General features: G+C 48.2%; 1 protein-coding gene and 1 non-coding gene across 2 annotated transcripts; one reads left to right on the forward strand and one right to left on the reverse strand.

Annotated features, from left to right (window-relative positions):
* Positions 1 to 2173: 2173 nt before the first annotated feature.
* Positions 2174 to 2280, reverse strand: LOC129148244 (U6 spliceosomal RNA). Its single transcript, XR_008555324.1, has one exon. It is a non-coding gene; the product is annotated as a U6 spliceosomal RNA (small nuclear RNA).
* A 10361-nt stretch (positions 2281 to 12641) lies between these two features.
* ORAI1 (ORAI calcium release-activated calcium modulator 1) lies at positions 12642 to 25509 on the forward strand. Its single transcript, XM_008142684.3, has 2 exons — positions 12642 to 13210; positions 24502 to 25509. The coding sequence occupies exons 1-2, from the start codon at positions 12914 to 12916 to the stop codon at positions 25111 to 25113; spliced, it is 909 nt and encodes a 302-aa protein (XP_008140906.1). The 5' UTR covers positions 12642 to 12913; the 3' UTR covers positions 25114 to 25509.
* The last annotated feature ends 1919 nt before the right edge of the window (positions 25510 to 27428 follow it).

The following is a 27428-nucleotide window of genomic DNA, read 5'->3' on the forward strand; positions in this document are numbered from 1 at the left end:
TTCTCAGTCTATGAGTTGTGTGCCTGTGAGGAGGCGTCTTCACCTCTGAATCTCATTATCAATGTGCAAAATAATAGCTTGTTGGTTGAATGAAATGAGATCACGGAAACCCCAGCCATCCCACTGCATAGTTCCTGTTTCTGTTTTCATTTTCTCTGTAGCACTGATCACTATCATATATATATATATATATTTTTTTTTTCCTCCTCACACTAGGATATCAACAACACAAAGCAGGTGTTTTATTCTGTTTTGTTCACCACTATTTCCCCAGCCCCTCACACATAGCATGGCACAAGGTAGGTTCCCAGTAAATATTTGTTGAATGGATGGATGGATGGATGGATGCAAAGTGATTCCTATTCAATAAGTGCCCCATAATGGTAGATATCACTAATTTACCATTGTGATTAAGATCTCAGCCTCTGGAATCTGAAAGGAGTGTCATTGGGGTAGGAGAAAATTAGCACCATGACGGGGGTTAGGAGCTCTGGCTGAGGAATGCTGCCTGCACTATTTACTAGTTACTTGATTTGGAACAAGTGACTTCATGTTCCTAATCTGTAAAATGGAGGTAATAACAGTACCTCCCTGGCAGGATGTGGGATAGGATAAGATGGCAAATGAAAGGCACCCAGTAGAGTGCCAGGCACATAATAAGTGTTCAATAAACAACAGCCATGGTTACACGTTATAGTAAGACTCAGACTAGAGGTGACTTCTGAGTCAATTCAACAGTTGCTAAGCACTTAAAACATGTCAGGCTCCAGCCAGCTCAGTAATGTTTACTGACCTTTATCTGTGAGTTCCTCAAGGAAAGACATTGTGTTTCTTTACACTGTCATGATCTTAGCTCCCAGTAGAGGCTAATTCATGTTAAACATGCTGGAAAAATTACACGCTGAACTCGATTATGAGTAAGAACATCAAATAGCGATTAGAATAATATCAACTGCCTACTGTGTGCCAGGCACGGCGTTCGGTGCTGGAGATGTGGCAGTGAACTTAAACGTGGAGGTCACTACTTTTAGGCTAGTGAACTTAGCGGAGTGATTAGACCTTGTTCCAATAGTTGCACAGATAGGCAAAACATTGCAACTGATAAGTGTATCACAACAGAGAGGTGTATGAGACTAGGAGATATATAAAACGGGCGGGGGGGGGGGGGGCGGGGGAGGGGTTGTCCTGGTCTGGGGAGCTGTTCCAGAGAAGTGAGGCACTGAGCTGGCTGATCTAGCTAGGCCATGTGGGGAAAGTGTTCTCAACAGAAAAAAGAACAGATGCAGAAGCTTCGTGATGGCAGCAGGGGTGGGGGTGGGGGGATCGAACGACATGTGCTAAAGGAACTGAAAGAAGACCCAGATGACCCAAACAAATCCAGTGAGTTGAAGGCAGGGGTTAAGGTGAAATGAACTGGAAAAATATAAGTGGTCACTTTGGGAATCAATCGGGTAATATCTGGTGAAGCTAAAGGAGTGTGCAACCTATTATCCAGCAGTTCCTTAGCTAGGCACATTCTACAAAAACACAAGTACAGCAGGAAGCACCAACAGGGATGTTATCCTAGCTGCACCGTGTGCAATCTCAAAAAAACTTGAAACTACTACAGGAGAGTGGAGAGACTGCAGCATATGTCTTTCTTGGGTTCCTCAGGAAGCAGAGAGTGAATCAGAAGTTTGTGCGGTGCAACTTTATTGGGCAAGCAAGAGTGAGGAACAGGGGGACTGAGGCAGGGAAAGAAGGTGAGTCAATGCCAGGGTACTTGGGGCGGGGGAATAAAAACATATGCTATACTTTCAACAATAAAAATTTAATTTTTAAAAGTAAAATAAAATGGCCCTAGCCGGTTTGGCTTAGTGTATAGAGCGTAGGCCTGCAGACCAAAGGGTCCCGGGTTCAATTCCTGTCAAGGGCACATACCTGGGTTGCAGGATCCTCTCCCACCCGGGCCCTGGTCAGGGCTCGTGCAGGAGGCAACCAATCAATGTGTTTCTCTCACATCGGTATTTCTGTCTTTCCCTCTCTCTCCCACTCTCTCTAAAAATAAATGGAAAAATATTCTCGGGTGAGGATTTTTAAAAACACATAACTAAAACAAAACCAAAAAAACCTGAGGATAGTAGTGACTTCGGGGAAGAAAAGGATTTTTGTTGTTGCTGTTGTTCTTTTTTTCTTTTTTATGAAATGCTTTACAAATTTACACATTGTCCTTGTGTAGGGGCCATGCTAATATTCTATATATTGTTCCAATTTTAGTAAATGTACTGTTGAATTGAGCACTGGTTTTAATTGTGGCAATATATATATATATATATATATATATATGTATATATATATCATAGGATTTACCATTTTAAGCATTCAGGTCTACAGTTCAGTGGCATTAAGTATATTCAAATTGTTGTGCAACCATCAGCACCATTCAACTCTATAACTTTTTTTTTTAATATATTTTATTGATTTTTTACAGAGAGGAAGGGAGAGAGAGGGATAGAGAGCTAGAAACATCGATGAGAGAGAAACATCGACCAGCTGCCTCCTGTACACCCCCCACCAGGGATGTGCCCACAACCAATGTACATGCCCTTGACCGGAATCGAACCTGGTACCTTTCAGTCCACAGACCGACGCTCTATCCACTGAGCCAAACCGGTTTTGGCTAACTCTATAACTTTTTTAAAAAATATTTTTATTGATTTTAGAGAGGAAGGTAGAGGAAAAGATAGAAACATCAATGATGAGAGAGAATCATTGATCTGCTGCCTCCTGCACGCCCCACATTGAGATCGAGCCTGCAATCTGGGCATGTGCCCTGACTGGGAATCGAACTGTGACCTCCTAGTTTATAGGTTGATGCTCAACCACTGGGCCACACCCGCTGGGCTCATTTACATGTTTATTTCTTATTGTTAAAGCTTACAACTGCATAATATTCTTCTTTATTTTTTACATGTGCTCACAGTATTAGCCATTTATTACCAACATAATCTGTATATTTTTAAAGTTATCTTTGTAAATGTTCTAAACAAACTGATTATTAAATATAAGATCTCAATATAAGATAATGAATAAATGAGTAAATTATCTTATATTATTAAGAAAGATGGTGGTAACAACAAAAAAAAGAAATATGGTGGTGATGGTTACACCACAAGGTGAATGTACTTAATGCCACTGAACTGTACACTTTAAAAAGTTTAAAATGGTAAACTGTTATGTATATTTTACCACAATTTAAAATAGAAGCAGGAGGAGGAGGAGGAGGAAGGAAGGAGGGAAGGAAGTGTCAGATCAGGCAAAGCCTTGTGACTATGGTAAGGATTTTAGGCTTTAACAATTTCTATGCATTGTCTGAATTTTTATAAGAGGTCCAGGCAAAGGGTTGTACCAAGGAGGAAGAATCAAATCCTTATTCAGCTGGAAAAGTCAGGCCAAATGGGAGGGTGGGCAGCCTGTCGGAGGTGCCCAGCTTCCTGGCAGCCTCAGGATAAGGACCAGCCTGCTGCCCTCCTGTCTGGTGTATGAATGACAAACAACTGCCAGGAGAAGCAGCAGGAATCAGAAACAGGCGCAGATTGAACCTGTGCTACAGGCAAAGTCCTTCCTGGCTGCCCTGGGGATGGACAGGCAGGTGAGTGAGGGGCAAGTCAACCTGCCCTTCAAAGAGCTGGTGAGGAGATAAGGCTCTGGGAAAGGTACCTGGCAGTACAAAGTGATAAGGGCCCCTCTACACTCTGAACACACCTACATTATAGCCTTACCTTTGAGTGTTAAGAGTTATTTATTCATAGGCCATTTTAGAAAGAAGAATGGGGGGTCTCTTGAGGGCATTCATTGATTCAGGCATTTATGGAACTACTGTGTACACAGGCACTGATTTGGGACAGCTGGCATACAGTAGGTACTTAACAAATGTAGAGTATCCAGCATTCAGTAGGTACTCAATAAATGTTCCTTGAATTGAATAAATAACTTGCACCAGGCCTAGCACACAGTTGGTGTTCAATAAAGATGTTGAACTTCACAAAGTTAGAGCTAGCAGCCCAGGGCCTGGCACACAGGGAGTGTTCATTCAGTGTTGTGCCCTCCTGCCTCTCTGACCTACCTCCATCCCGAACCTAAATCCTGGAAACTGAAGTCCAGAGACCAAACTGGAGGTCCAGACCATCGCCTATCCATTCATCCATCCAACAAGCATTTTACAAGGCTGGACTGTGCACCAGTCACCGGGAATGCAAGCAGGGAACAAAGCAAGGAAGGGTTTTTCTCTCATTTGCTCACATTTCAGTGGGGGAGGGAGATACTAAATAAGTAAACAAGTTTTAAAAACAAGTAGGTAATGTTAAGGGCTTCTGTTGACATTAAGTAAACCGTGGTGATGTGAGAGACTGCAGGAAGTGGGGGGTGAGATAGATTAATCAGGGAAAGGCCTCTCTGAGAAGGTGACATTGAGCTAAATTCTAAAGGGAAGAAGCAGCCAGCCATGGGAAGATCTGGGGGAAGAGCTTTTATTTATTTATTATTTTTAAAATATATTTTATTGATTTTTTACAGAGAGGAAGGGAGAGAGATAGAGAGTTAGAAACATGGATGAGAGAGAATCATTGATCAGCTGCCTCCTGCACAACCCCTACTGGGGATTGAGCCCACACCCAGGGCATGTGCCCTTGGCAGGAATTGAACCTGGGACTCTTCATTCCCCAAGCCGACGCTCTATCCACTGAGCCAAACCAGCCAGGGCAGGGGGGGAGCGCTTTTAAAGCAGTGGGAACAGCATGTGCAGAGGCCTTGAGGATTTGGCCCGTGGAAAGAACAATGAAAAGCAAGTAGTTCCTATGCAAGTAAGTTGGGGGCAGTGGGTGGGTGGAATGGTGTTGGAGAGATAGAAAGGAGCTCGATCAGATAAGGCCTTCCCATCACAGGTAAGGAGCTTCGTTTTTAGGGGAAATGATGAACAACATAGACTGATGAACAAGAACAGAACCAGAAACAAGGAGGCATCGATCGGACTATCAGGCCTCAGAAGGAGGGTAGGGAAGGGTGGGGAGATGGGGGAGAGATCAACCAAAGGACTTGTGTGCATGCATACGAGCCTAACCAATGGTTAAGATCAACAGGGGGTTGGGGCACCCGTGGGGAGGGGTGTGGAATGGGAATGGGGGGATGAGGACAAATATGTGACACCTTAATCAATAAAGAAATTAAAAAATAAATAAATAAAATCAATCAATAAAAAAAATAATAAAATAAATTTTTATTGATTTCAGAGAAGAAAGGAGGGGGGAGGGGAATAGAAACATCAATGATGAGACTCATTGATCAGCTGCCTCCTGCATGCCCCCTACTGGGGATCGAGCCCACAACACAGGCACATGTCCTGACCAGGAATCTAACCGTGACCTCCTGGTTCATAGATCGAGGATCAACCACTGAGCCACACTGGCCAGGCAGGAGCTTGGATTTTATTCTAACTCAGACGCAAAGCCATTGGAAGCAGAGACACCAGGGAGCAGGTTACTACTGCAGGTTTTTCTGGGCAAGTGATAACAGTGACCTGGAGAAGATGGAAGAAGATGCTGGGAAGAAGGTACAGATTTTAAGAAAATGTTAAGGGCTACATTCAACTGGGTTTTTTAAAGGATTGGGTGTGTGGCGGGGGGGGAAGGACAGGGGGAAGGAAAGCAAGGATTCAGGGTGGCTCCTAGGGTGGTCAGCACCCCAATTTCCCCACCTCCCCAGGGGCCTCATAGAACCGCATTGCACTTGACAGGCGGTTCCTGGGAGGCTGGGCATTTTTGTGTGATTAGTTCTCTGGGAAATAAATGCCTCAGTTAAAAGGCTTTTACAAACCAGGGCAAGGGATTAAAGGAGGCCCAGGGTCAGGAGACAGCTGAGCACGGAGCCTTTTAATCTAAACCTTGAACGTTTTTATTTTTCACTTCCTGGACTCAGGGTGTCACTTTAAATACATGTTTGGCAACATCGGCCGTTCTATTTTTCTTTTTAATTATACAAAGAGAGAGTCTGGAGACGACTCAGCCCCGGGATGGAGGAGGCGAGGAAAGTTTGGCAGCCGCTGGAAGCCAGAGGCACTAAATAAAAATCCGGTGGATTGGAAACCTTTTAGAAGGAGCGTGGAGACCAAACTCCCAACTGCCCCAAACTCGGTGTGGTCAGCCCTGACTCAGGAGTTCTAAAAGGAGACTGACAGAACCACCGGCTTAGAACAGGGAGAGGACAGATGGGCAAGTCTCCGAGATAAAAATACCACCAGCAGCAGCACGGCTTTTGCACCTTGAGTTTATTCCCAGGCCTCTGTCCTCTTCCCTCCTCTCATCCTCTGAGCAGAAAATAGCTAACTAGATCCTTCATTCACATTTACAAGGTGCTCCTTCTTGCGTGCCAGGCACTGGGTTAAACTGTTTTATGGAATTGTATCTACTCTTTCATGAGTAGATACTCATATACCATGACCCCCATTTTCTAGGTGGGGTATCTGTGGCTTGGAGAGATTAAACGTAACCCCAACTTCCCAGGGTTGGGCCTGGGCTTCATTGTCCTCAAAACCATTCCTTGCCCTCCCTCTGCTTTGTATCACAGGGAGGACAATCCCTACAGGCTGTCAATCAACTAGCTTCCTGCAGAGATCCACTAATGGGAGGCTGTGATAGGAGCCTGGTGGGCGGGAGGAAGGGAGAAGCCAGGGTATTTCTCCCTCTCTCTGCCTTGGGTAGTATCTCCAACAGCTGCCATATTTACTGTGTCTCCATCTCTCACCACACAGCTTGGTGGGTCCAGCTTCTATCTGGTGACGCCAGTCCTTCCTGGGTGCCAGAAACACCTCCTCCTTCTGTCCCTCCAACCCAGGAGTGGTGCTTACCCTCTTGCTATTGCGAACCTGTAGGTGAGTCACCTTCCAATTTGCCTTCTTCCACAGTTCTTCCGTTACCTCTGAAGCAAGTCTCTGTGTAAATTCCTCTATTCTGGTATGTATTCCCTAGTTGGATTTCTCACTGATATTCTGCCTTTTGTAAATAGCCTATTCATTGGACTTAGAATTAGCCAATTCCTTAGGTTTGGAATGAGATACACTCCTTTCACTGAGCACAGAACATCTCACAGAGGGAAAATACTACCCACCATTTACTGAGCATTGTGCCAATTGCTGAAAAATGTGCTTTCACGGGACACTCACAGTAACCCTTTCTGCCAAGTGCCACTACTGTTCCCATTTGACAGATGGGGCTCAGAGAGGTTGGGTTGCTTGCCCAGAGTGACACAGTTCTAAATGAACAAAGCTGGGATTCGAACTGACATAGTTCCAAAGTCTGTGCCCTTTTCTTTTTTCATATATATATATATAATTGATTTTTTACAGAGAGGAAGGAAGAGGATAGAGAGTTAGAAACATCAATGAGAGAGAAACATCAATCAGCTGCCTCCTGCACATCTCCTACTGGGGATGTGCCCGCAACCAAGGTACATGCCGTTGACTGGAATCGAACCTGGGACCTTCCAGTCTGCAGGCCGATGCTCTATCCACTGAGCCAAACCGGTTAGGGCCTGTGCCCGTTTCTAATCTCTGTTGACATCCTAAACACACAGCCCCTGATAAACCCATGAGAACTCAACTTCCTTGGCTGACTGAAGACCCCACCTCAGTTCTCTCCAGGGCACTCACATGAATCTCCTGGGCTGCAGTAACAAAGTGCCATAAACTGGGTGTCTGAGAACACCAGAGATGTACTGTCTCACAGTTCTGGAGGCCAGAAGTTTGAAATCAAGGCATCAGCAGGGCCATGTTCCCTCTTTAGACTCTATGAAAGGATCTATTGCAAGCCTTTCTCCTAGCTTCTGTTAGCCAGAGGCATTCCTTGGCTTGTAGATGGCCATCTTCTCCCTGTCTCTCTTTTTTAATATAAATATAAATATATAAATATAAATATAAATAAATATATATATATATTTTGATTTTGGGGGAGGGGGAGAGAAACATCAATGAGAGAGAATTATTGATCGGCTGCCTCCTGCACACCCCCTACTGGGGATAGAGCCTGCAACCAGGGCATGTGCCCTTGACCAGAATTGAACCTGGAAGCCTTCCGTCCACAGGCCATCGCTCTATCCACTGGGCCAAAACAGCTAGGGCTCCCTGTGTCTCTTCACACTCTCTTCTCTCTGGACAGGTCTGTGTCCAAATTTCCCTTTTTTATCAGCACTTAGTCATACTGGATTAGGGCACACTGTAATGACCTCAATTTCAACTTGGTTATCTCTATAAAAGCCCTGTCTCCAAATAAGATCACATTCTGAAGTGCTGGGAGTTAGGACTTGAACATGTCTTTTGGGGGACACCATTCAATCCCAAACAGTCCTCCCTGATCTCCGGTGCTCAGTCTCTACAGTATGACCCAGTGGTCCTGCTTTGCTAATGGAGGATTAGATCTTCCAGGAAGATGTTTAATTCTGCTGACACCCCACCCCTTTAAGAGATACAATGACTTCATCTACTTGACTTCAAGAGTTATTTTAAAGCTAGAGTAATCAAGATAATGGATTTGGCAGAAAAAAAAAAAAAAAGACATGTAGAGCAATGGACTATAATAGAGTCCAGAAACAGTTACTTTTTTTTTTTTTTTGAGAAAATTTACATTCGTTTTTTATTGGTACAAAGTTTTCCAAACCCATTATTGAGACACTTCATTTTTTTCAAAAATGTCCAAGCATTTCAATGGAGAAACCTACTTCACTCAAAAAATCAGTGGATGGGATCATACACCTGAACATACAAGCACAGTTCTCTTTTTAAATCTATGTTTTAAAACATAGGTGAAGACCTTCATGACCTTGAGGTTGGCAAAGATTTCTCAGCCGGGACACAGAAAGCACTAACCATAAAAGGCATGGGCACGAAGCCACAGACCCAGCAATGGCTTCTGACCAGGGGGAAGCAGGAGCCTGAGGAGCCCAGGCAGGGGGAGTTTTGTTCTATTAAGGCAAGCGCTCAGGAAATGGCGGCTCTTTCTATTATTACTAATTTAGGGATTTCGAGACTCAGAGCAGTCAGAGGGGAGGCATGGCTGGGGAAGGGAGTAAACAGAGGCAAGCCAAAGGACCATGATGGGCTCTGGCAAAAGGCTCTCTTTTTGAATTGAAGTGCAAGTGATGACTTCTTTGAGGCCTTATTTGGGCAGGAAGTGGGTGGGGGAGGGTTCCTCTTCACTTGGGCATCAGATTTACCTCTCCTAAAAACCTGCCTGGGGTGGGTGACTGGGTGTTCAAATTCAGGGTCCAGAAATAGGTATTCGTAAAGTCTCCATTTTTGCTCAAAGGATTGGGGGGCTCAGAGAGGTTCAAGTCACACTACAACTAACTGAGTGGCCATGGGAACAGCCAACCTGAATCACTGTAAAATACTAAAAAGAGTTAAAAATGTAAGCTCCTCTGGTTCAGTTTCACCCTTTACTAGGAGACCTTGCTAAAAATAAACTGCTTGGGTGGGTTTTAGTGACTTGCATTTTAACAAAAACCTCTGGAGATTCTGATGCAGAGGAGGAGGTGACTCTGGTGGGGGTTAAGCACAGACGCCGGATGGTTTAATGTCCTGTACTACTACTTACTGGCTCTCTGTCCAGTTTTCTCATCTATAATATAGTAACAGTAACACCATGGGTGGTTGTAAGGAATTTCCGAGTTCTGTGTAATATACTCAATACAATAAAATAATAATAAACAAGATAATTTAATATATAATATGGATATATAATTAATATATACTTCTATTTAGCCCTGGCTGAGTAAGTAGCTCAGTTGGTTAGAGTGTCATCCCGATACACCAAGGTTTCTTGGGTTTGAACCCCGGTCAGGGCACATACAAGAATCAACCAATGAATTCATGAATAAGTGGAACAACAAATGGATATTTCTTCTCTCAAAATAAAAATAAGAAAGAATGGAAGGTAGGCATTCTTATAAAAATATATACTTCTATTTAAATATATTTTATATTATATATTTATATAAATTATCTAATAATAAAGGGCTTAAAATAGTGCCTGTCATTGGTAAGTACTACTTAAGTAAATGTTAACTATTTTTTTTTTTACCCCATATGATGGTGAGCTTGCTACCTGCTAAGGATGGTCATGCCATCTCTGACCAGCCCTGGGCTATGCCCATTGGGCAAAGTGGTGCAGCTCGTTGTAACAGCCCTTTCAGTTGGATCTTTACACCCTCATGCACAGTTGATTGAAAAATTCGATTTGGTCTCTTGAGATATAAATCCCAAAAGGCTGAGAGCACACCTCCCTGGCCACTAGGGAGAGCCACACAGGATGCTTGGAGGCACTTCTGGGATAGGCACCCTGGGTTCCAAATATGATTCTTCCCTGGCTCCTTTGGTGTCCTTTCACGAGGTGCTTTCTCTCTGGAGCCTCAGTTTCCCCATCTGTTAAATAGGTGTTCGGGATGGGTTGCCCATCTCATGGTCACACCTGGCTCTAATATGGTGGGGAAAAGCTACTAACCACATAGGCCTTTCAGGACATTAGGACCCTAGGGTGAGAGACAGGTTCCCCTCAAGTCTGGAGAGCACTTTTACTATTATTACTTATTTTTGCTCTGTGCAGATGGTGGGATTCAAACCCCAGAGAATTAAAAGGAGGGGGGATGGGCATGATAGAGGAGCGGGAGAAAGGAAACCTGGTCCCATCCCCCCCGAAAACCCCCTACTGAGTTCCCTCCCCAACCCCCACCCCAAAATACCCTACAGAGCTCCCATCCTTTTGTTCTCCTTAATCAGCAAATCTCTCCTCCAAGCTTCCAGCCTCTTCCCCTTTTAGACCAACTGGCCTCCCTCAGGCCCCATCAGCCTCCAAATGTTGTGTGTACCCAACTCTGAGCTGGGGTTTCTTCGAACCAAGAACATTTCATTATTTTATTCATTACACATTTTCTATGGGGAGTCTGTGGTGTGCCAGACCCTGAGAGAGAGGCCCTCGGGTGGTAGCCAAATTTAAACACACATGAACTCTGCTGTCAGAACACTCATCTGTAGGGAAGTGGACGGCACGGACAAACCGGTCAGTACATAATCTAGGTGATTCCAGATACTGTAGTGATCAGAGCTATAAAGGGAATAAAACGCCAGGTGAGGTGATAGAACATGAAATGGGGAAGGGCTCTCTTTGGAGGTGATACTGGAGCTGAGACACAGATGGTAAGTGGAGGGAGTAACAAGTACAAAGGCCACCAAAGAAACAAGTCCAGAGGGATGAGATTTCAAGCTTCAAGTTCTCTATCCTAGAGTTCCTAAAAAGAGAAAGGCCTCTGGGGGAATCTCGTAAGACTTTTTTGGGAAGGGGTGCTTCAGTTTTATCCCTAGGTGAGTGGAGGGGCGCTCTCTAGTGGTGACAACAGTTACATTTCACTCAGCTGACCTGGAATGCCACTCATTCCTGTCTCTCTCCTACACGTGCAAGAAATATTTACTGAGCACCATGTATACCAAGTGATATTCCAGATGCTGGGGGTAGAATTCGACAAATAAGGATCCTGCCTTCCTGGAGCTGACATCCTAGGGGACAATTCTCAGCCCAGCACTCTACTCCCACCTCACCTCTGTCCCCCACTATTCTGCAGTTAAATTGGCCTCCTAATGGCTCCAGCCACGTAATGCTGGTTCGGGGTCTTTGCACTTGCTGTTCCTTTCCCTCTGGAATACAGGTCCCTGGCTCTTTACATTATTGGTTCAGATCTCGGCTCAAATATGACCAAGCAAGAAAAGTGTGAACCTATTTTTGTGTGTTTACTGCCTGTTCTCCCCACTAAAATATAAGATTCCATGGAAGTTACCATTTCCCTGGAATCTTCAGCCTAGCACTTAACAGGTGCTCAATGAACATTTGTTGAATTGGATGTGTTACAGGGTGCAGGCCTGGCCTACTTTGTGTCTTGTGTCAGACGCTGGGAACTGTTAAGTGAAGGAACTGGACAAAAAAAGACTTAAAAAAAATCTCTGCCCAGGGCATTCTAAATTTAAAATTGCAGCCCAGTCCATCCCCTTTACTCTGCTTTATTTTTTCTATACATTTATTACCTTCTAAACTATTATAATTTACTTCATGGTATGTCTCCCCAACTCGAATGAAAGCTCCACGAGGGCAGGGGATCTTGCCCACTTGGTTCATCACCACACCCTCACTCAGAGCCTAGAACAGTGTTGGCATTCAGTAGATGCTCAATAAATACAGAATGAACTCTAGGTCTCAGCCTGCTTTTTCCTGCAGACTTTGAGCTACCTTGTTCCAAGAGGAAAACGGGCCTCAGGAACCGCCCAGAGGTGACCTCAGGCGACCCGACCAAGGAGTCCGAAGTCCTGGAGAAGGGCCATCGGAGCAGCTGAGGAGAGCGGGGGCGCCGGCAGCCGAAGCCCGGCGGGACCCGGGTACCCGCGGCACTTCCAGGAAGAGGCGCGGGCGCCCGCGGCTTCGCGCCAGGGACTGTGGGCGGTGCCGTCGGAGAAGAAGAGTCACATGACTCGCACAGACACCGCCCACCCGTCGCGGGCGGGGTGTCTTGGTGGGCGGGGCGCATGCAAATGAGTCGGAGGCGTCAGCCAATCGCGGCGCGCGCCGAGGGTCCGGGCCGGGGGGATCCGGGACGCTGGCTCCGGCGCAAGCTTGCGTAGCAGCCGCCCGAGATTTTGCTAGCGGCGCTGCGTGCGTGCGGGCTGCGGCTGCCGCTGCTCCTCGCCCTCCTCAGCGTCCTCGGCGGCCGGTCGCGTCAGGCCAGGCCCGCGCGAAGGACAGGCGGCGGCTGCCGGAGGCGGAGGCGGAGGCAGAGGTGCGGCGGGGAGTGGGGGCCGCTGCCTCCGCTGGCGCCCGGGACGGCCCGCGCCTTTGCAGCGTGCTCCATGCATCCGGAGGCCGCCCCGCCCCCGAGCAACAACAGTCCCGAGCTTCCCCTCAGCGGCTGCAGCACCACCAGCGGCAGCCACCGGAGCCGCCGCCGAAGCGGAGACGGGGAGCCCCCAGGGTCGCCACCGCCGCCTGCCGTCACCTACCCGGACTGGATCAGCCAGAGTTACTCCGAGGTGATGAGCCTCAACGAGCACTCGATGCAGGCGCTGTCCTGGCGCAAGCTCTACTTGAGTCGCGCCAAGCTCAAAGCCTCCAGCCGGACTTCGGCTCTGCTGTCCGGCTTCGCCATGGTGAGCACGGGCCGCCCTGCCCTGCCCCCTCTCCTGTCCCGGCGGCTCCCGCCCGCAGCCCCGACGGGGCCCACGGGGCAGCGGGCTGGGCGGGCCAGGCGGGCTGAGGGTGAGGGGAAGAGCTGGGAGAAGGCTCTCGTGGACGTGAGGTGAGGTGGCGACAAGTGACACCTGATGTGGGCGATTGGGTGTCCTACAAATGTCCAGAGTTGGGGTGGGGGGCTCAGGTGCCTTCCGATGGGCAAGTGTGATGCAGCAAGGAGGGAGAAACAGCAGGGTCCTCGAAGTAGGTCTGCAAGAACACCGTCCCACATCTGTTCTGGGGGGAGGAGCGGAAAGGAAGGGCTTCAAGCGTCTGATCTCCTTGGGAGCAGGTGTCTGGAGGTGGGGAGAGGGAGATGAACCCCCGAGTTCGTTCTCTCTCTCTCTCTCTCTCTCTCTCTCTCTCTCTCTCTCACTCTCTCTCCCGTCCTTACACTTGAGGCCAGAGGTATTGGCCACGTTCTTTTATCACCTAGTCAGTTAAGGGGATTTCCTGGCACCTTTCTCCTACCGCATTTGCCTAGAGCCTCAGCCGGGGGTTTGACAGCCACCCGCCACTCTCAGTTTCTTCTCCAGCAACTTGCCACTGAGTCACTGGGTGTGTGGGAGGAGGGTGGGAAATGTTCCCGTGAATGGGCTCTTTCTTGACTTTGGGGGTAGGCACCGTTTTCCTCTCCCGGTGCAGGGCTGCGTTGTAGTGAGAAAGGGGTGGGGTAGGTGAGGCTGCTGGCTGGGCAGAGAAGTGGCCCCTGGGATGCCTTCTGGCCTGGAATCTTGGAATCTTGGAATCTCCAGGACCAGATGCTGCTGAACACTTCTTGATTATCTGCCTGCATGCATGGGGTCTGCCCCCTGCCCGCCCGCCCCCCCCCCCCCAACACACACACACACACAGCACTGCTGCTTGTCAGTGAGTGAGCTCAGCCTTTAGCCTTGAGGGAGGGAGTGGCTACACCCTTTGTGTTTTCCTGGGAAGGGAGTGTGTCTGGTACTCTCCCAGTGTTCTGCAAAACAAGTGGGCCACGACCGTGGAGCCTGAACTTTCAGGAGCTCCGGTCAGGGCGCAGAGCACAGCCAGCCACAGTGCAAAGGCCCGGGATGAGGGTGGGAAGAGCTCTCTGAGCGCTGCCACTTGCTGCCTGTGTGACCTCAGGCATCTCCCTCTCTGGGCCTTGATTTCTGAATTGGTGCTTGAAGGCGCTACTCAAGTTTCTCTAACTTCACTTGATTTTAGCGAAGGCCGAGAAGCGATGCAGTTTCTCTGACTTTAAGAATTAAATTAAAGGAGAGAGAGAGAGAGTGTGTGTGTGTGTGTGTGTGTGTGTGTGTGTGTAAGGGAGTGGCACTCTATTTTTTAGTTTAGGCTGATGTGATGAAATTCTTTTTTATCAGTGCCAGATTCCAAGAGACTAGTCTCTGCCTTTGCCTGAAGATTGTAAGAAGAGCCGACATTTGCCAAGCACTCACTATGTCCCAGGCATTGTGTGGGGTTCCCTAACTTCTACACTAGCTCCTTAACCACCCTTTGAGGTGGTTTTGTCATGGGACTTCCCAAAGCCATTCAGCTAGTCTGCTGGCGTGGGATTTGAACCCAGGTTGGCTGGCACCCAGAACTCTCTTGGGCCCTTTTGTCATTTGTGTGTATGGAGCTCTGATTAATGCCAGTCAGGTATAGAGCCAGACCTCCTAGAGAATGAGAATTAGAGCAGACCATTTTTGTTTTTAAAAGTTTGTGTGTGTGTGTGTGTTTACTGATTTGGGAAAGAGAGAGACATCAATTTTGTTGTTCCACTTATTTATACTTTTGTTGGTTGCTTCTTGTAAGTGCCCTGACTGGGGATTGAACCCGAAATATTGGGACGACGCTCTAACCAACTGAGCTACTCGGCTAGGGCCAGAAAAGGATTTTTTTAAGCAAAATAAACGTTCACAGTTTGGGGGAAGGGAGTGACACCAGTGATTATCAGCTCTTTCCGGTAGTGCTCTGAAGATAGCGGGACTCCTGTTCCCCTTTTTCTTTCGGTCGTAAATTCACAGTTGCCCAGGCCCCTTCCCCACTCCAGGAAAAGTGAGGATCCATGGGTGATAACGCTCCTGCCTTCTCCAGTCCTTTCTTCCTCTCAAGGAAGCAGGTCTTCTAAACAAATGTCACCTCCCTCTTCCTCTTACTAAAAACAGCGCGGGGGAAGTAGGAGGCAGGGTCAGGCAGTGGCATTGGGTGGGCCTTGGCTCACTCACCCAGACTACCTCTTGGGGACCTTTATTTTCCCTGGTCTGGGAGGCAAAGACTTCCTGGCTCTGTTGGTGGAATCCCCCCAAGTTCTGCCAGCAGGAAAGGGCTGAATCCCATGACAGCCTCCATTCTGGGGGAGCAGTGACAAGAGGGTAACTGTGTTTGCCATGTGCCTGGAAATCTATGGCAGAGATGGGATTGGGGTGGCAAGAGGCACTCAGCAGGGCAGGTCTGCCTGCCCCCCACCTCCACCACAGACACCCAGCCTTGTGAGTGAGCCTTTGAGGGGAAGGGGTGCCACACAGCCTAGCACCATGGAAACGGAGTGAGTGGGTTTCCTGGACTACTCCCCCTGGTCCTGTGAGTCAGCACTGTCAACTGCCTGCCCCCCTAGGGCTTCCTTCCTAGAGACCTGGAAAAGTAGAGGAGCTCGTGTGACCTTTGATCTCCAGGGATAGAGTTATCAGGGATGCCAGGCTCACCTGGTCTCCAGGTGAGATGGAGGGATTGAGAGACCTCCCCGCTCCCCAGTGGGTGGAAGGGCCTGGCCAGGTGTCCTCATGTGCTGGGGAGATAGGCCAGACAGGCCGTGGGACCTCAGACAAGCGGCTTTACTCTTTGGGGCCAGTTTTCTCGTATGTACAGAGGGAGCACATTCCTCTCCCTGGGACTTGCCTGAGGGTTCATTACATGCCAGGTTGAAGAATTTTCAGCATCTGATGATGTGATGTATGTACACCTTAACTGGACCCTCTAGTCTGCAGACAAGATCCCCGCTCCTGATGGCATTTCTAGAAAGAACAGGCCTTGTCTGAGCTCAGCATCCAGGCTCTGAACAAGGGGGCCTGGATGTAGCGCATGATCGGCCTCCTGCAGGTGCTCTTGAGCCATAGGTACCCACGAGGGCTGTGATTCAGGCCATCTGTGCCTCGGTTTCTCTCTCAGTGAGAGGCTGCCAGCCTTGGCCTGCCTCTGTTACTTAAAGGATTGTGGCGAGCACACGTGGCAATCTTGGTTTTGTGGGGAGGGCAGGCTTGTAACGTTAGCCTAAGCAGAAGATAATTGGGAAGGTCAGCCTGCTGCCGTAAACAAAATGCTTTCCACGACCTGGGATCAATTATTTTTGGATTATCTTCCTCCTCAAGTTCTCTGCCCGCCAGCACCCTTTTGTTCCCAGGTTCCAGAATGGGTTCAAAAGTTGCTTGGAATTTCTGTGAAAATGAGTTGGAAGGTAGGGCTCAAATCATAAGACATTGAGCCTCTGCAACCTGTTCAGAATCCAGGGGCCATGGAGATGAGTGAGAAATTACTATCACTTCTCATAGTACTCATTACTAGTAGCGATCATTGCTATTGTTGCTTAGGCTCTTGCAAGAGGCCTGACCTTGTGCTAAGCATTGTACTTGTACCATGTCTTGTGATCTTCACACAACCTAGGGAAGGTTGAATGACTTGCCTGAGGTTACCTGGCTGATAAGCTGCAGAAGCCTGTGTCTGTGGTGTAGTGCCATTGCTATGGGACTCAAAGTAAGAACCAGGCATCTTAGGTTCAAATCGAGGCTCTTCCACTTACGACTGTGAGATCCTGGGGAAGTCACTTAATGTCTCTGGGCCTCAGTTTCCTCATCTGTAAAATGGGGGTAGTGGTAGTAGCAACCTCATGGGGTGGGGTGAGGATTCATTGAATTAGTACAGACAGTCCCCAACTTAAAGTGGTTTGATTGAACAGATTTTTCGACTTTGTGATGGTGCAAAAGTGATATGGATAACAAATTACATGAGGTATCCAACACTTTATTATAAAATAGGCTTTGCATTAGATGATATTGTCCAACCGTAAGGGAGTGTAAGCGTTCTGAGCATGTGTAAGGTAGGCTAGTCTAAGCTATGATGTTCGGTAGGTTAAGTGTATTAAATGCAGTTTTTGACTTGTGATATTTTCAACTTAAAATTGATTTATTGGGATGTAATCCCATTGTAAGTTGAGCATCTGTATCTGCAAATCACTTAGAATATATCTGGTCGGGATACCCAAGAATCTTGCTCACCCTTGTTCTCCTGGTGTTGGGACTGCTTTTATAAGGATAACTGATTTAGAAGAATGTAATTCCAGCTAAACCTTGAGGGTGGTAGAGTTAGGGCTTGGGGAAGAGCACTCTGATCAGAGGAAGTGTTACAGGGTCTCAGGGCAAGGCAGAGCTGGAGTTGGTGTGTGGAAAGTAGTAGAGAAAGCCCTAGCCGGTTTGGTTCTGTGGATAGAGCATCGGGCCTGTGGACTGAAAGGTCCCAGGTTTGATTCCGGTCAGGGGCACATGCCTGGGTTGTGGGCTCAATCCCCAGTAGGGGGCATGCAGGAGGCAGCCAATCATTGATTCTCTCTCATCATTGATGTTTCTCTCTCTCCCTCTCCCTTCCTCTCTAAAGTCAATAAAAAATATATTTAAGAAAAAAAAAAAAGAAAGTAGTAGAGAAAGGTGAATCTGGCCACCTAAGATGGTGCAGGGTCTTGCCTGGCTATTGAGAGAGTTTGAACTCTGGTTTAGGCAATAGGGAGCCATAGAAGGTTTTGGAGCAGAAGAGTTACAGGATGGATTCTAGAATAATGTTGATGATATTACTATTTGCTGAACACCAGCCATGTGCCTAGACCTTTTTCTTCGGTCTTATTTAATCCTCAGAACAGCTTTAAATCTATGTAGGTAGGAAAACGAAGACTCATAGAGCTTATGATCACCCAGCTAGTAAAATTCAAACCCTGATCTTTCTGTTCAGCTACAGTCTCTCTACATCTCTCTAGCTGGCCGATAACTGGGCTATTGAAGTCTCTCAAATGTCCAGTTCTGCACTCTGGGCTGTGTATAAATGGAATTTTGCTGAATGCCCCGAGGGGATGATGCTCCCTGCCTAGTTTAGAAGCCTTTTATGAAAGTTCACAAGTGCCTGTGGCACATTTCTGGAATTTTCAGTAGTCATCTGTTTTGACCTCTGCTGGTTCCTGGGTCCAGGCCTGGTGAAGGACTCTAGGGTTCCCAAGGGGGGCGCTATGAGAATCAATGCGGAAGTGGGAGGACTTGGAGAAATAGAACTGAGCAACAAAAGGCAGCTGTTTTCTCTCTGATGGGACTTCTGCTCTCCAGAAGGGATGTCTCAACCTGATAGGAACACGGGCTTTTCTTCAGAGGAGAATCTCCTGGGACTATGATTGGACAGCCCTCTTTGGGATCATTGGTTTAACCCAGGAGTCGGCCAACTTTTTCTATAAAGGGCCAGATAGTAAATATTTTTTACTTTGTAGGCCATGCAATCTCAGTGGTGCCTGCTGAATTCTGCCATTTTAGCTTAGTTGATATGTAAATGCATGGGTGTGCCTGCCAATAAAACTTTATTTACAAAAATTGTAGTCTACAGGCCACAGTTTGCCATCTCCTGGTCTCAGTGATGTCTCCAAGATTTTATAGTTCACACCTTGCTGAAAAATTGTTAGTACTAGCCCTAACAGGTTTGGCTCAGTGGATAGAGCATCGGCCTGTGGACTGAAGGGTCCCAGGTTTGATTCTGGCCCAGGGCACATGCCTGGGTTGGGGGCTCGATCCCCAGTAGGGGGGGTGCAGGAGGCAGCCAATCAATGACTGTCATCATTGATGTTTCTATCGCTCTCTCCCTCTCCCTTCCTCTGAAATAAATAAATACATATATTTTTAAAAATTGTTAGTACTAACCTGAGTATTTGTATGCTTATGTATATACATATATTTATGTGTGTTATACCTTATGTGTGGTATGCATTCTGATAAAGCATACATAAAAATACAATATTGAAGTTGAAAGGAGTGAGCTAAGTAAGAAGTTCATTAGAAGTTCTGAGATAGTCTTCTGGTTTCCAGTGGATTACATAGGCTAGTCTGTCAGACACACTGGGTTAAAATACCTGAAGATCAGGTCTTGCCTCCATTTATTTCTTCACCATTCTTTTGCTGAAGCACCTAAAGAGGCAGGCCCAGTGCTGGGTGCTGGAGGAACAGAGATAAACAGAGTGGAGTGGAGGAAACATGGTGTCATTACATCTTCAGAACATGCTCAGTAAAGGGTGGTGGTGGAGGCGCATTGATGAAGGATGCTTATCACAGCCTGAAAATACTTATTTGCCCAAATGCTCAGTGCCTGTCTTCCTCCCTGGGGTAGGGAGTTGGCTCTTTGACTTCCTGCTTTCTTTCCAGCAGAGCCATAAGACCTTTCAGGCACGTAGTAGGTTCTCAATAAATATTTCCATGAATGAATGAATGGCCCTGTCCTCACCGGGGAGGCCATGGCATAGTGGTGACTTGGAAGGTAAAACCTAAAGAAGTCGGAATTAGCCAGATGAAAGAGAAAGTCTAGGCCTCTTCTCTCCCCCTCGTCCCCCAGTCCGTGGTTTATGGCATGAATTTAGTTGCAACCAGAATTTTTTTTTTTTTAATGGAATGAAATAGAAAGTAGCAGCATACATCCTGTGTTGTAAGAATAGACCTTGTTGGTGCTTTTAGGGATGTATTGTTTGTTGGAACTTTAGTTTCTGTTATAAATGTGCATGTTTCTATTTATAGAAACATTTGGAGTACTGGAGGTGATGGTCAAAAGAGTTTGTAAACTGCTGGACTGGACCTCAGCCCTCTCTTAATAGATGGTTTGCCTCTGAGGTGGGACCGGCAGGCTCAGACAGCTCCGAGTGAGCCTGGGTGACTGTGGCTTGGCAGCTCTCTTGTTCCAGGCTGCAGCCACCCACCCTCCTCAAAGTGAGAGAAGCCCAGGCTTGGGAAAGGAGAGTCCTGTGTCCTGGCTGTGGGCGCTAGGGTTAGCCAGGCGTAGGAGGGCTGCCTCGGAAGGGCCTGGACTGCCAGGCGCCAGGTGGCCAGGGTCTTCATGGAGCCCAGCAGGAGTGAGGAGAGGTGGTTGGTATTCAGGCATAGGAGCAGACTCTGGCAAAGCCAACCAGGCCCTACCTTCCAGAATCACATGACCCTCTTGGCTCATGCTTGAAAATTGGCATCTCAGTGTCCCGATCCCACATGTGGGGAATCCGTGGACCACTGTGAGGTGGGGCTGGCGGTCTCTCACCCTTCCTATCCCTTCGGGACCCCTGTGGCCAGGTCCAAACAGGCCCGTGACTGGATGGGAGCTGTTTATTTTGGGTTAACTCGCCCAGCGCCCCATCTATAATTACCTTGTGAAGCTGCCTGCAATCTGATCTATCGCTCTGGACTCAGCTGGGGCCCTGGGAGTCGCCTGCCAGGTTCATGAGGCCCCTGTGATTTTTACGCTCCCTTCACATGAGGAGATTTCCCAAGCGGGAAGCATCCTGGAAAAAGCAGTGGCTTTATTCCTGTGAACAGTTTTCATGCCAAACGTTCCTTTATGCAGCCCCATGGCACAGAACTTGATCCCCACTGTGGGAACGATACATACAGCCAGCCTGCGTGGTCGAAGTTCCAGGAATTGTAGGGTCCGGCAAAGGTGATGGGGTTTCTTCCGGAGCAGGGCCTCGGGCCCCTTCCTCTTCCTCCGAGGGCCCAGTGTCACAGGCTGAGCCGCCCAGCCTCTCCTTGGCCCAAGGGCTGGGGGAGGGCTAGCCAGTTCTGGTGTCCCCAGGCCAGCTGTGTCTGCATCCAGCCCTGAGGCCTGTGGTTGTGACAAATGATCTGCAGAGGGTGGTCTCTGTCCTGCTGGTGTGGCCATTTGTCCAGGTGTGGTTTGGGACACACTTTCTGCTGTGCCCAGAGATTGTAGCTGGGGCAAACAAGGCCCAGAGTGGGAGTCCGGCCCTCTCCCGCCCCAAGGGGTAGAACATGGGCATGTGGGGTCAGCTCTCTCCAGCCTGAGCTGAGGGAGTGTAGGGGCTATTTCTCTTCCACTTCAAGCCCTGCATTTTTCTTCATAACTGAGGCTGGCCCTGTGTTAAACACTTACATGTCAAGACCTCATTTAATCCTTAGTCTTAGTCCTTCTGGGCTGTTAAAACAGAATACCACAGGCTGGGTGGCTTATAAACAACCGACATTTATTTCTCAACAGCTCTGGAGTCCAAAATCAAGGCACTTGTAAATTCGATGTTCCTGGTTCATGGACACCATCTTCTCACTGTGTCCTCACGTGGTGGAAGGCCAGGGAGTCTCGGAAGCCTCTTTTGTAAGGGCACTAACCCATCATGGGGCTCTACCCTTGTGATCTAATCACCTCCTAAAGGTCCCACCTCCTAACATCATCACATTAGGGGTTTGGGTTGCAACGTATGAATTTAGAGGGGATGATGTCAACGTTCAGTCTATAGCAGCCTAACCCTATGAGGGAAATGCTCCTGTTACTCCCTTTCCACAAGGCTTTAATAATGATGTTGCCAATAATCATTGACACCTTATTAAGCTTATCATATGCCAGGTCTTCTAAGGACAAGTGGAAGAGCCAGTTCACTCTTAATGGCTATATACTGAGGGGGATATCAAGTAAGGGAGCATGACCTGTATATACCACCACCCCTTACGCCCCCAGTGTCCAGCTCAGGGCCTGATGCACCTCATGGGTCTGGACGTTTCCAGTGAGTGAATAAGTAGCCAGTGGACCTGGGGCAGCCAAGCAGCAGGATCTCCTGCTTGTCCCTTCTCTGGTTTCAGATGCCGAGGCAGCAGGCAGAAAGAGGAAGAGGAAGTGCTGGGGGTGGGGAGGTGGCAAGAGGCACCCTCTGCTGGAGGGTGCGTGCCCCCCTTTTCCCATGTGGGCAACCCTGGGGACAGAGGCCCTGGGGCCTCCGGAAGTGGCCTTTAATTCGCCGTGGCCTTTAATTCACCGTGCCCTGGTGGCCTGCTCTGATGCCCCATACCCCTCAGCCACATGTGCTAAAATCTCAGGGTTGACATTAGGCCACCAGTGGTCTTTAAAACGACCAAAATCCTAATGGCACTGCTCCAGCTTTATAGGAACTTGGAACATTTTATAAACTCCTGCACTGAAAAGTTCATACAATCCTCCCTTGTGGGAATTACAGAGCGAGGATCTATGAATCCCATTGAGTTTGTCTGAAAAGTCCTATGAATATATAAACCTGGGCCTTCTAAGGAGGGTGTCCACTACTGTCACCAGATTCTTGAAGGCGCTGGACCCCAAGTCGCCTCTAGATTGTACATCCTCCTAGAGCTGGAGGAGAGAAACCTCAGAGGATTTCGTATAGAGACAGTGGGTTTGGGGGTGACGTTTCTAAACCAAGGCCCAGAAAATTGGAGGAACTTGTCAGAGTCACAGCCTAATAAAAGGTAGAGAGTCAGGGTTCAAAGGCAGTCTGCTTGGCTCCAGAGCCTGTGCCCCTAACCACTGCCCCACTCTGCCTTTCCGGGCCATAGGAAGTGTTTAGAAGAGCGAAGTAGGCCAGGCATTACAAGCAAAAGAAGAGCTGGTGGGGAAGGAAGGAGCCCACTAACCTCCCCAGGAGTAAGGAAAGGTCAGGGCAGGCTGATGTGGGGCTGGTGGACACATTTCAGCATCAGACCTCCCACTCTCTGAGCCTGGTACATACGTAGTGGACACTTCATGAAGGGTCACTGTCCTTAATGGTATTGCCATTGGTGCTCACTGCTCCAGGCCCAGCAGGCAGGCCCTGGCAGTGTGCCCAGCACCTGCTGCTCCCGGCTCAGATCTAATGAGCTGGCTCCTTCACTTGGGGGTGATTTGTAAGGTCCAGGTGAGAAGCAGCAGGTGGCAGACCCAGAACATGCCCCTGGTGACCCCGGATCCATGGGTCTCCAGGAACTGGGGAGTAGCTAGTGCGTCAGCCTTGGAGCCCTGAGCTGGGGCCTGGGGTGTAGATGGCCCCAGGGCTGTCCCACTGCACCCGGCTAGAGCCCATCTCTTCTGGGAAGCCTCCCGTGGTTCCTTGTTGGTTGGTGCACTGTATTCTCAGAAAGGACCTGGGCATGACCTGGGAGGGCCTTCATCTCCATCCTCACCCGTCTGCTTGAGAATGGGAGTGTGGGGCCAAGAGGGAGGGTGCGGGGGGGGGGGGTGGGGGGGGGTTGCTTTTTCTTTTTCTTTTTAATGAAAAGTTTTTATCATAGTAAGATATGCATAAAACCGTTTTAACCATTTGTGGTGGTTGGTTTTTAATACCTGGCTGGGTGGTAAGAGCAGCAGTTGCCATTTGGGAGGTGTTTGCTATGTGCTAGGAGCTCTCGTTTAATTGTTAAAAATAATCCTGTGAATTAATATGATGTTCCTATTGTACAAATGAGAAAGTTGAGGCTCAGAGAGATTCAGGGACTTTTCCAAGGGCATGTAGCTATTGGTAGATTCAAATCCTGGCGGCCTGGGCTCCAAGCCTGCTTTCTTTCTTTTTTTTTTTTCTTTTTCTTCTTTTTTTAAAAATATATTTTATTGATTTTTTACAGAGAGGAAGGGAGAGGGAGAGAGGGTTAGAAACATCAATGAGAGAGAAACATCAATAAGCTGCCTCCTGCACACCCCCTAGTGGGGATGTGCCCGCAACCAAGGTACATGCCCTTGACTGGAATCGAACCTGGGACCCTTGAGTCCGCAGACCTATGGTCTATCACTGACTGAGCCAAACTGGCCAGGGCATAAGCCTGCTTTTTTTTTTTTTTAGTATGTTTTATTGATTTTTTTACCTAGAAGAAGGGAGAGGGATAGAGAGTTAGAAACATCGATCAGCCGCCTTCTGCACACCTCCTACTGGGGATGTGCCCGCAACCAAGGTACATGCCCTTGACCGGAATCGAACCTGGGACCCTTCAGTCTGCAGGCCGACGCTCTATCCACTGAGCCAAACTGGCTAGGGCTAAGCCTGCTTTCTTTACCTATACTTTCTGCAGCTTCCCAACCCCAAGTGGATGGGTCTTATGATCTCCATTATACAAATGTGGAAACTGAGGCTCAGAGAGGCCAAGTGACTTTCCCAGGGTCGCAGGGTTTGACAGGAGGAAAGCCTCTGTGGGCCGTGACTGTCCTGGTGCTCAGCCTGCCTCTCCCCTACCCTCAGGTGGCGATGGTGGAGGTGCAGCTGGATGCTGACCATGACTACCCGCCGGGACTGCTCATCGCCTTCAGTGCCTGCACGACGGTGCTAGTGGCCGTGCACCTGTTTGCACTAATGATCAGCACCTGCATCCTGCCCAACATCGAGGCAGTGAGCAACGTGCACAACCTCAACTCAGTCAAGGAGTCACCCCATGAGCGCATGCATCGCCATATCGAGCTGGCCTGGGCCTTCTCCACTGTCATCGGCACGCTGCTCTTCCTGGCTGAGGTTGTGCTGCTCTGCTGGGTCAAGTTCTTGCCCCTCAAGAGGCAGCCAGGCCAGCCACGGCCCACTAATAAGCCCTCAGCCCCCGGCTCGGTCTCCAATGACAGCAGTGGTGGCACTGGCGGCATCACCCCAGGCCAGGCCGCCGCCATCGCCTCAACCACCATCATGGTCCCCTTTGGCCTGGTCTTCATTGTTTTTGCTGTCCACTTCTACCGCTCACTGGTCAGCCATAAGACGGACCGGCAGTTCCAGGAGCTCAACGAGCTGGCTGAGTTCGCCCGCTTGCAGGACCAGCTGGACCACAGAGGAGACCACCCCCTGACACCAGGCAGCCACTATGCCTAAGCCCTCTCGGGCCTGGGCACTTCCTAGCTTTGGCCTTATGCCCTTCCCCATGACCTTGTCCTGCCCCAGCCTCAAGGGCAGCCTGCATAGGGTGCGGGCTTTCGTCAGGGGACAGAAGTGGAGGGAAGAAGCTCTTTTTAAAGAGAAATTACTGCACTTTGAAACTTTCCTCTAGGAGAATAAGCACTTCCTGTTCTTCCAGCTCCAGGTTCGCCTCCTGTTAGGAGGCCACCAATGGGAGCCAGAGCCAGGACAAATGCTCCCTTTGTCCCTCCTCCCCGCCCATGCCAGTGCCATCTGGATGCTTCCTGTCCTTTCTGTCGTGACCTCCCCCTCCCTGTTCAGCGTCGAGTGTGTGCGCGTGTGTGTGAACACATAAATATACTCATAAGGGATGCCTCTTGTGTCTGTATTTGTTGGGTCTGGGCTGCCTGGTATCATTTCTCCTGGTGCCCCAATCAGGTGAGCCTCTAAACAGATTGTTGTGGGTTTTTTTTCAACATTTTGAGAAATTTTAAACCTACCAAAAAGTTGAATGAACAGTAACTGAAATATATATGCGGTCAGTTCTTGTTATTCGCAGTAGTTCTGTTCTGTAAAATCACTGTGAACGCTGAATGAGTGGGTACTGAATCACCGCCTCTCTGGGAAATACGGGCTTAGGTTCCTGCGAGCCTCTGGTCACAATATTTTTTGTCACCTGATTTTATGTATGTTTCTATCTAAAGACACCTTACTGAATATATATTGTTGACTTATTGATATTGAATTCAGGCCAACAGAAGCATCACTCGTGCATGAATGAAGCTTACACCTGACACAGGTAGGTAAGGCACGTCACGGCCTTCCTGCACTCAGGGACGCTACGCTTGAGAACCATTTTTAAATAGTGAAATCAACAAAAAGCACACAACGTGAAAAACATGGCACTAAATAGACCATGAGAGCTGAAACAAGGCAGAGAGTTTCCTTATTCCACCTCGGCAAGTAGGCAGATTCACAAATACAGAAACCGTGACTGATGAGGATCACTGTGTTTTTGCCCTTGAGCCATATGTGTTGATTGTAGAGATGGTGACCCTTCATGCTTAAGTACTTCCTCCTAAAACCAAGGACATTCTCCTACATGACCACAATTCAGGAACTCTGACGTTGATACCATACAACCTAATGGAACATTCGTGTTCACTTTCCCACTTGTCCCAATCATGTCCTTTCTAGCGGTGGTTTTTACATCCAGGATCAGGGTGTTACATGTAGTGGGAACAGCCTCTCTTTATCTTTGTGACACTGACAGTTTTGAAACGACCAGATCTGTTGTTTGTAGAATGTTGCCTCAGTCTGGTTTTTCTGGTATTTTGTCATTTTTACAATCAGGTTGTGCATTTTGACAGGAGTATTTGTCTCCGTTTTGCAGATGACAAAATTGATGCCCAAAGAGGTTAAATAATTGGTCAGAATTCGAACCTGGAAAGTCTTGGGCATTCCCATGGGCGGATTCTGGCTTTGCTTAAGAAATGAGAAGATCCAGCAGTAGCACTGGGCCCACCTCTTTGTAGAGCAACGACGAGCAGGAGTGAGTTGTAGCCACCCTCCTCCTCAGGACATATGTTTGCCACAGTCCCCACTGCTCCCCCTGTTCTCACACCAGGCCAGCTTCATCTATGCTACATCTATGCCTGGCCTCCACGGGTCTTTGCATTTGAGAGCTCTGTCTGTCTCAGAAAGTGGTTTTATAAATACAAAGTGCTCTGACTAAAGTAGAAGTTGGTTGGGGGAAAGTGTGGCCCTAGTTCTTGTCCTGTGCAGACTTGAACTTGGCCAACAGCAGCTTTGTGGGCTGAATGGGGAAGGGGGCCGTCCTTTTTCCTGTGGCAGTTTCTTGCCTTCTTCCTGCAGCACGTGCACCAGGACCCACCCTGGTTGGCCTGAACCCAGTAGAATGATTAGGACAGGGCAGGGGCCACTGTTTGAAACCTTCCACTGCCCCCCAGAGAAGACGAAGGCACCTTCCATGCATCTTCCTAAGAGATCCACCTCCCTGCTTCTGCAGAGACCTGGGATCCTGCTGGAATAATTTCTATGACTGTAGTCTTAAGTGTTTTCTTCCTAAACTTGCCTGAACTCAAGAATCACCAGATTGGCTTGTAAAATGCAGATACCCAAGCCCATCCCTAGGTGTGTCTGATACTGTATTTTTAACTCCAGGTACTTTTAAATCCAGGCAATTTATGGAAATGCTAGTAGTTAGGAACACAGTCTCTTTAATTTCAATTTTATTCATATTTTGAATAGATAATACATTCACATGATTC

The sequence above is a fragment of the Eptesicus fuscus genome, chromosome 23 (genome assembly GCF_027574615.1).
Source record: "Eptesicus fuscus isolate TK198812 chromosome 23, DD_ASM_mEF_20220401, whole genome shotgun sequence".
NCBI classification, from domain to species: Eukaryota; Metazoa; Chordata; class Mammalia; order Chiroptera; family Vespertilionidae; genus Eptesicus; species Eptesicus fuscus.